Here is an 8,830-nt window from a genome sequence, read left to right as displayed (position 1 = left end):
TGTCCGACGCCATTCTAGAGGTATAAAGTCTGCTTCATGTGCCCAGGTCACAGCAGAAACACTGGGGTGAGCGTGCTTTTTCCATTGCCGGCCCTCAGTTATGGAATAACATTCCAACAGATTTAAATCAACTAAAAACTTAACATTTTAGAATGTCTTTCAATACTCTGTAGTTTGGCATATGGCATTCTATTTTATTTGTTTTACTGCATTCTTATTGGTCTTTTATGCATTTTATTGCTAATTTCTTTGTGTAGTGGTATGTTGTTTTTAATTTTAATTCTTAGTTTGCCTAATTTTACACTTTCTTTTATTGTGAAGCACTTGGGTACCCTAATAGGAAGTTGTAACGTGGTATATGAATAAAGTTTAATTCAATAACCGAGGCATATATTAGGAAAACTAAGCTTAAAATTGTATTTGAGTTTCTTTTTAAATTTTGTTTAACTTTTTGTCAATTAGGAGCAGATGAAAAAATGCAGTCTGAAAAAAGATTTTAGTTGTGAAGTAAAAAAATAAGCTGGTGGGTCAAAAGCCCCATGCTCCGCCCCCTTTCTGATACATCCACTAGTAGACGACTAGATCCGTGTGGGTCTCATAACCGTACGACTGGATAGTTCCAATACTGCTCGCCATTTCTGTTGCCCTGGTAATGCTAGGTCGGAGTTATGAGGGGCTGTAAAAACTCTCAGCAATAGGGAGGGGAAGAGACGGTGGGGTTGCTTCACACTAACAGTCCCACCCACAACTCGGAGACAAATTTCTGATGAACTCCTGCTACTCTGCAGAAACTATGTCCTAGAAGTTGACAGATTTTTGCTAAAAATGTGAAAATTTACACTTTTAAAATACATAATCAGAGTGGGACATCAAAGGTGTTTCTATGGAGTAAAGTGACTTTTTACCTGTAAATAACACTTGTCATTATACCATAACTTGGTCACCTATTTATAGCTAGTTTAACCTTTAGATACACCCCTATTCTTTAAAGTTTGAGTCAAAATAGTAGCTGGAAGTCATTAGAACCAGTTAGCATAAAGTGCTTGTTATGGCTTGGAAATATCCAAATGAGATATTGCTGTGTGAGTGATCAAGCCAAACAGCACTTTGAGTGAGGAGTTGTCTGACAAGCTGCAGTGCGCTGATTATGTTGCTGCATGAACACAAACAAACCTGACCTGAGGTCTTTCTGTCTGAACCCGCCTCATGCATCCAGAGCCATAGATGACCGTGTTCTCAGGTATGACCTCGCAGGTGTTGACTTGACAGAAGGCTCCGATGATGCAGCCGCTGGTGAGGATCACATTCCTCCCAACGTCAGCTGGACAAAAAGGCAGAGGACATTTGATACGGATCTGAAATTCCTTTTTCACCCAATTGGTCAGAACTCACCTTTGGATTCGATCACATTGTTGTCACCGATTTTTAGGGCTTGTGATACTGTGTGGTTGGTCAAGGCAAATGTGTTGCTTTTATGTTCAGTCGTAATAGATTAGTGGCAAAGGTCATTGAAAGGATACCACAGCCAACTTCAAATACATTGTTGATCCCTATGGTCATTGTCTTTGGTTCCACCTCAGAATCTGGTGTGATGTTTTCTGGGTAACTGAAGAATACATAAACCATCACAGTTAATTGTGGCATAAAACTACAACTACAAATAGAAGCAAACCTGTTAATGATCAGAGCTTGCTCTTCGATCAGGTTGCCCTCCCCGATCACTATGGGTCCTGCCTCTGCGATGATTCGGGCTTTCGGATGGACAACAGTTCTGGGACCTGGAAACAGTTGTTATAAGTGCGTGTAAACAACGTTGATCTGAACTTACTAGATAGTAATACATTCCAAAACATCTCACCAATAGTCACATCTCCTCTGATTTCACTTTCAACGCAAACTACAGCTCCAGCGGCTATTTTGACGCTGCACAAAAAGAGATGTTTGTAAATATTAGCATATGTAGCTAACAGGATGCTTAAACAAATTAGCTTAAACAGTAATTTGACTGTTGTGGCGTAATGTTTATTTATTAATACTTAAATCAGTTGTTCTATCGTTAGATTTTAGTGTAACTTACCTTTTCTGGGCATTTAATTTGTCTGCCATTGTAAAAGTGAGCCAGTAGGGCGTAGTAGATTTGAATCGGTCATCGATTCAAAGGCCTGATTCTTTTCATGCGCATGCGTAAAATGAAGCTTTAGCTGTTAGCATGATAGCCAGGAAGACAGAAGACTGAAAACAAGTTAGAAAAAGGAAATTTAAAAAATGTAGTATATATGTTTTGAGTTATGTGAAATACACTTCGGGGAATAATAATGTTGGTAAAAAAAATTCTTATACACATTTGAAACTGGTGTGTTAATAATTAAACAACCTAAATAGAGTCCCGCACCTTCATAAGTATTTTGGCCCTCCGTGCTTTCACTACAATGTCAAAACAAGGAAGGAAAAAGGAGATTGGCATTCACTATGGGAAAAAAGGAGCCAAAGAAAAACACAAAACAAATTCTTCAGTTGTAGGGGAGAAGCTAACGAAGAGAAGGGACATGACACAACCAGAGAATAATAACATATATAGCATTGCTATGATAGCTTTACTTGTAGCTGTTTTTGTTGCACCACTTACGGCAGAGTCGAAATGTAAGTAAGAAGAACCAAAAGTGACGAAATATTGCTAAAACGCAATTTAAGCTTTAGATTTTAAGTACGTAAATTGAGATTAAGGATACCGTAAACTCGTGAATTATCTCAAATATTTATTTACCACGACTGTTATTGTAAACAAACAACCAAAAACTGGTATAATGGCGTTTATTTTCCTATAAAACCTGTATAGCATGTTAGCTAACAGCAAGGAAGTGAACAAATATGTGACAGCGCTTTAGTCTTTTGAATTTCCCTCTTGGGGGGTATTTCATGGATTAGTTCAGCATGTGACCACCGCCTCTGCAGCCATATATCAGCAGCAGCAGCTCACATGCTTTTCTTTCCCCCCGGACGATGATATGGTTAGCAGCTTCAAAGTTAGCTTGTAGTCAAACTGGACGATTAAACTCCAGTGTGGATTATAGTTTTCGACTGTAAGGTTTGGTTGAACTTATTTTTTTCCCCTCTAATTTTTCATTCAGCTTTGTAAGAATGATCGAATAATCCTGTTGACTTTAGTTTTAATAAAGACGCAGATTTAAGTTTTTCCTCATCTGCACATGCGCATTAGTTTTTAAATATACACATGACAGTAATGTAGATTCATACTGTATTTGTTAAATAACTGCTGTTTAATTAATTCTGGTTTGGTAGAAGGTCAAAGGTTGTATCATCATTTTCATACAGACAGAGAAGCATTTGTTATTGGGTCTCAGCTGATCTCTGCTTCCTGTCATTTCTTTCTCCAGTTGCTGCTCATCATCGGAAGAACTTCGCTTTGAAGATGGACCAGGCGCTGCTGACAGTCAGCAACGAGCTGAACTCCAGTGTATTGGTTTCATGGAAGTCGGAGCGCTGCTACCAGGTGATCACACTGCAGGTCTTCTTATTTCCTCAGAAGAGAAAACTGCAAACTTCCTGTCATCTAAGAACTTTGTTCCCCTCATCTGCCAGTGTTTGTATCAGCAACTCGGAGCGGTGGATGGAGCGTCCAGCCCTGGCCAGCCGAGTTCTGCCAACTTCACTGTGAGCACGCAGCATGAAGTGACGCTACAGATCAACAATACCAGCAACAACAATGAGCTTTGCAAGTGAGTAAATATTTAACTTTATGTGACAATAAATGCAGCTAATTTGAGCTGAAAGTGTATTTAAATTTAACCTCTGCTCAGAACCAAACATTCATATGAAAGTCTCTAGTTTTGATACTAAAACCAAAGCAGAACCTTCAATTCTTAAAGAGCTATTCAGGTCGATTTTTCACCACAAAGTCTTACCTTTAGATAAATTAGACGCTGATTTTTATTTATTTTATTGTTATTATTAGGATGAATGAATTATTGTTTTTCAGCATATAAACAACAAACTAAAAATACATGTTTTTTTTTGTAAAATGAAGTAGTTTTGAGAGAGGTTTGCATGACTTAATTTCAAAATAAAAGACACCCTGTGCTACATAGAATCATCTCAATGCAGCAAGTTAATAGTAGGTAGTGTAATGTCAATGGTAACATAAAATAATTTTACAATTTGTGGTGCATCTCAGCTACAAATTCATAAATCTAACTAAATACATAGAAAGCAGAGCCAATTAAGAGACTCTTAAAGTTTTTTAACCACAAGGAACACATAAAAATCCCTTAATTTGTGCAAAAATAAAAAAGAAATCTGCCTTATAACCTAGTTAACCTTAAGTATCATTTTTTGCTGACATCCAATTGATTTTTTTGTAGTACATGGAGCAAAAAAAAGCTGACATTGGTTAACCATGAAGGATTGATGGAGGATTACAGCTACCATAGTAAGAAACCTTGTGGAGGGATATGTATTGCTCTTCAACTGTTTGTGAATTAGTTAAATAAAGTTGGTATATTTACTTTTTTTTTACGCTTTACTTTACACTAACTTTTATTTTTCTTTAACCAGAGAGCCACAATGGAGGAGTAAAAGAGCCTCCGGTCTAACAAATGAGTGATCTGGATGTCCAAACTCCCGAACTAGTTTCTTTATGTGACTTTACATGAATTGTCTAATGGAAAAGAACTTTCATGAGAAATAAATGTATTTTCCTGTAGAGTTAAGTGGGAATTTTTAAATTTATTTTAGCTTTTTAAAGCTTGAGATGTTTTTTTAAGTAATTAACAAAAAAAATAAGAAAATGAAGCTTAAAATTGCATTTCTGTAGCAGAAAACAAAATGCAGTTTAAAAAAGATTGTCTTTACAACTCTGAAAATAATTTTTGCAAGCTTCGCTTCATTCTGATGCTTCCACTTGATAACAAATTGAGACATCTATGTCTTTAGCTGGAATCTGTCTTAGAACTATACGGTTGGATAGCTACTATATCACTATGCTCACCAGTTTTGATTCACCGCTAATGTTAGGTTGGGGTCGTGAGGGGCTCTAAGCTAGCAGGAGAGCATGTACATAGATGGCTGATGGGAACACTTCTGATTTCTAACGAAGTACAGCTGTTCAGCAGAAACTATGTCCTAGAAAACCACACAGATTTTTTGTGATTTAGTCTTAAAACGGCATAATCATAATTAAAAGACAACTGGAAATGCTTTTACAATCAGTCAAAAGATGATCAGAGTGTGACTTTAAAGTTGTTTTTTGTTTACCTCATTTTCATTGGGCTTCCTTTCTTCTTCCCAGTGTCCAGTTCCACTTTGGTGAACATGGGAACTACACTCTATGGATGAAAAATCTGAACGGCTCAGATCAGGTCAATTGCTCCATTGTGACAGACGCCGTCCCGGTAAACAACTACATACGTGAGTTTAGCACCTCTATAAACTTGGATCGCATGATTAATGTTGTTTGGGTGGCTGCTAAATTCATGAAACTTTTCTTTTCTCACAGCGATTTTGGTGGCTTTTTTTGTTTTTGTCGGACTGGCCTTGATGTTTGCTGTTGGAAAAAGAATAATGAGGTAAGTTAATTTTCTTTCTCACATCTGAACTAAAGTGTTCAGGGACTTATTTAAAGCAGTTTATTACACATAAAGAGGAAAAATGCACAGTAACTGATTATCAACACTATATTGTTATTGCCTATTCATTGTCATTGTAATCGTGTATAGAATTAGTTTTAATAGACCACAAAGTCAACCTCATTCCAGATGCATTTCCGTATCAGCTGATCTAAATGCCATCCTGCATCATTGAGATAATTAGTCTTACATAAAGCATCAAACCTGTTTAAGCCTGCTGATTTTTGATTACTCATATTTTCATATTTCCTTCTAACATCGACTTCAGACCTCATTCTCTTCCTTCTTTGCATGAGTTGCAGAAAAAAAAACGAATTCAACCATATTGCGAAAACAAAATGAAAATACACTGAAAAAACAAAAAGTCTCACTGAGTTTTTCTAGTTTAAATGACACTTAATTTAAAACAAAACTATCTATGAACTTTTCAGTGAGATGTAATGACTTGAGTTAAGGCAATTTAGAGTAAAACATTTGATAAAATTGTAAAATAATACAAATTGTTATCATTAATGTCATTTTTTAATTATGTGAAATACAAAAAACTTGTTTCATTAAATGTCTTGCTTAAAATTAGATATTTCTGGATCAGATTATTCAAAACACTCAAGTTTATTTTTGACTCATAATTTTTAAGACAAATTTATCCCCAAAAAATAAATTCTGTTCTTTCTTTAAAATAAATAAGGCAAAAGAATAGATTAAGAGCTTTATTAATCCTGAAGGATATTTAAAAGCAGCACACATTCATAAACAAACAAGAATGTCCAAAATCAAACAAACAATTATGAATAATTGGACTGTTGTAGGGCTTAAAATATGATATATTTTTGGGAAAATTAATAAATATAAGAATTTAAAAGTTATAAAATTATCCATCCATCCATCCATTTTCCGAACCGCTGTGTCCCTTTCGGGGTCGCTGGGTTGCCGGAGCCTATCCCGGCTGCTGAGGGGCGAAGGCGGGGTACACTCTGGACAGGTCTCCAGTCTGTCGCAGGGCCCCAATCACACACACATTCACTCTCACATTCACACCTAGGGGCAATTTAGAGTCACCAAATAACCTATGAAGCATGTTTTTGGACGGTGGGAGGAAGCCGGAGTCCCCGGTGAAAACCCACGCATGCACGGGGAGAACATGCAAACTCCACACAGAAAGGTCCCAGCCGGGATTCGAACTGGGGCCTTCTCGCTGTGAGGCGAGAGCGCTAACCACTGCGCCACCGTGCAGCCCCGATATAAAATTATTTTCTTGATAAAACATGCTTATTTTAAGACACATTCTTTCCAATTACTAGAGCAATAGACCTACATTTAAATGTTTATAGCTAATTTCAAGATTTAATATCACCCTAAAAGATCTCAACATATTCAAATTAACCAATCAAGACTGATTCTATTAATTTTATTGGTAGGTTTTTTTCATCTATAACAAGGGAAAAATATTTTATTTTCTGTATTTTGGAACTTGTTTTGAGAATTACCAGTGAATCTACTTTAATCACAGGCAAAATTGTCGTTTGTTGCAATTTTTTGAAGAATTTAAGCTGTTTGAAGACATATAAACTAAAAATGACACGTTTAGTGGTAGAATGACTGCTAGCACCTTCATTCCTGAAATCATTCCTTGTCCAGGTTTGACGCAGTAAAGCGTTTCGCCATCCGAATCGGTGGATCCATGGAGACTGAGAGACTCATCAACTCGGTGAGTGGTGGAGCTGGAGCTTCTTAAAGCAGAAAGTTTAATTTTTTACTTTGGTAAATGGCTGGCATCATCTTTTCTGTTAAAAAAAAGAAAACATCAGCATGTCTAAATTACGTCTAAGTCCCACGCTATATAATCTTTTGGGAATTAGAGAGTCATGAAGGACACTGCTTAAATCTCTCGTTGACTGTATAAATATCTTGTATTCTAGAAGAAAGTGTTTTTTTTTTTTTTAATTCGACTTGGGTCCCTCAGGAACTCGGCTCTCCTCGGACTGACGCCCCGATTACTGACAACATCCTTCCTCCTCCTCAGAGTCCCAGCAAACGGCTTCGATCTCTGGATACTTTCAGAGGGTAATTATCACCGTCAGCCTGTCGGGGATTTTTTTTTTCTTCCCATCTTTGTCTAATTTGTTGGTATTTTTTCATATGACTGTCACAATAGTGTCACATAAATCAGCTGATATAGAAATTGTAACTTTTCCCCACATTAAGATTCAGCCTCAAGGAACACGATTCTTCAAAAAGTGTAGTTTTAGCTGTTTTTTTAAATTACATTCTGCTGAAGTTTTCATAAAATGAATACTTTTTGTGGTTTCTTGTTAGCATTTCTTTAGTGATTATGGTGTTTGTAAACTATGGAGGAGGACGATACTGGTTCTTCAGACACGAAAGCTGGAATGGTGAGCTTCACCAAGATCATAACTCGTTTATTTGTACCGTCTTTTCTTTTGTTATTTAGGTTTTCGTTTTTCCTATTTAACTTTCTAGGTCTTACAGTGGCTGATCTCGTGTTTCCATGGTAAGTTTAGCTTAAGGAATATTTTAAATAGTTTTTATAGCTTTGATAAACAGATTTTGTTGTATAAAATATATTTATTTTTTTCTGTGTAGAAGAACCATAAAGTAATTGAGTGGAAAATCCTCCAGATTAATCTCAATCTCTCAAAATTACTGCATACTATTGAAATGAATCATTTTGGTAACAACAGAAGACATCTGGGCATTTTCAATAATACCAGAAGTAAAGGGGTGGGATTATGGGAATTGTAGTTTTTGAGTGATTAAAAAAAAAAAGAAAATGACTGAACAAATGTTTTTTATCATTGGTAGGCTAGAGGATATCACTTCTTATTTCCTAAACTGATTCTATTTATAATTCATAAGATGTAGATTATATTCAATATTCAATTTAATGTGGTTATAATTCATGTTTTTTGTTAATAACATTTAAAGAAAAAAAAGCTCATTTTCTTTGTTATTAAAACAATTTTTACATAACTTGTTTGAAAAAAAAGAAGCAAAAAATATGTTTACTCATTATTAAAGTTTAATGGATTAGAAAATAACTTTTTTTAAACCAAAACCTTATTTTTTTTAACTTAAAATTATAATTAAATAAGACAATAAACTGAAGACTAGAATATTTTTCTTTCTTTTTTTAAATTTCCTTTTGCTGATTAGTGGACACATAAAAA

The 8,830-nt window shown here is 35.6% G+C and overlaps 2 protein-coding genes across 3 annotated transcripts in view; one reads left to right on the top strand and one right to left on the bottom strand.

Moving 5' to 3' along the window:
- Positions 1-2,228, bottom strand: part of LOC112157174 (dynactin subunit 6) — a 4,597-nt gene extending 2,369 nt beyond the window's left edge. Inside the window, exons 1-6 of one of the 2 annotated variants that reach the window (XM_024289767.1) lie at positions 2,078-2,228; positions 1,859-1,923; positions 1,673-1,778; positions 1,521-1,606; positions 1,393-1,440; positions 1,174-1,321 (exon numbers count right to left, since the gene is read on the bottom strand). In XM_024289767.1, the coding sequence (XP_024145535.1) occupies positions 1,174-1,321; positions 1,393-1,440; positions 1,521-1,606; positions 1,673-1,778; positions 1,859-1,923; positions 2,078-2,106 (482 nt within the window). In that variant the 5' untranslated portion in view covers positions 2,107-2,228. The remainder of the gene's footprint in view (positions 1-1,173; positions 1,322-1,392; positions 1,441-1,520; positions 1,607-1,672; positions 1,779-1,858; positions 1,924-2,077) is intronic. The other variant, XM_024289766.1, reaches the window with a different exon arrangement.
- A 33-nt stretch (positions 2,229-2,261) lies between these two features.
- The window catches only part of hgsnat (heparan-alpha-glucosaminide N-acetyltransferase), a gene marked incomplete in the record, with an annotated part of 13,503 nt that continues 6,934 nt past the window's right edge, over positions 2,262-8,830 (top strand). Inside the window, 9 exon segments of the mRNA XM_024289764.2 lie at positions 2,262-2,640; positions 3,396-3,511; positions 3,601-3,737; positions 5,306-5,424; positions 5,513-5,582; positions 7,281-7,350; positions 7,606-7,706; positions 7,959-8,035; positions 8,124-8,154. Coding sequence (XP_024145532.1) covers positions 2,430-2,640; positions 3,396-3,511; positions 3,601-3,737; positions 5,306-5,424; positions 5,513-5,582; positions 7,281-7,350; positions 7,606-7,706; positions 7,959-8,035; positions 8,124-8,154 — 932 coding nt within the window.

The sequence above is a fragment of the Oryzias melastigma genome, linkage group LG1 (assembly GCF_002922805.2).
Source record: "Oryzias melastigma strain HK-1 linkage group LG1, ASM292280v2, whole genome shotgun sequence".
Taxonomy (NCBI): domain Eukaryota; kingdom Metazoa; phylum Chordata; class Actinopteri; order Beloniformes; family Adrianichthyidae; genus Oryzias; species Oryzias melastigma.
This window is presented reverse-complemented; position numbering and strand designations above follow the sequence as displayed.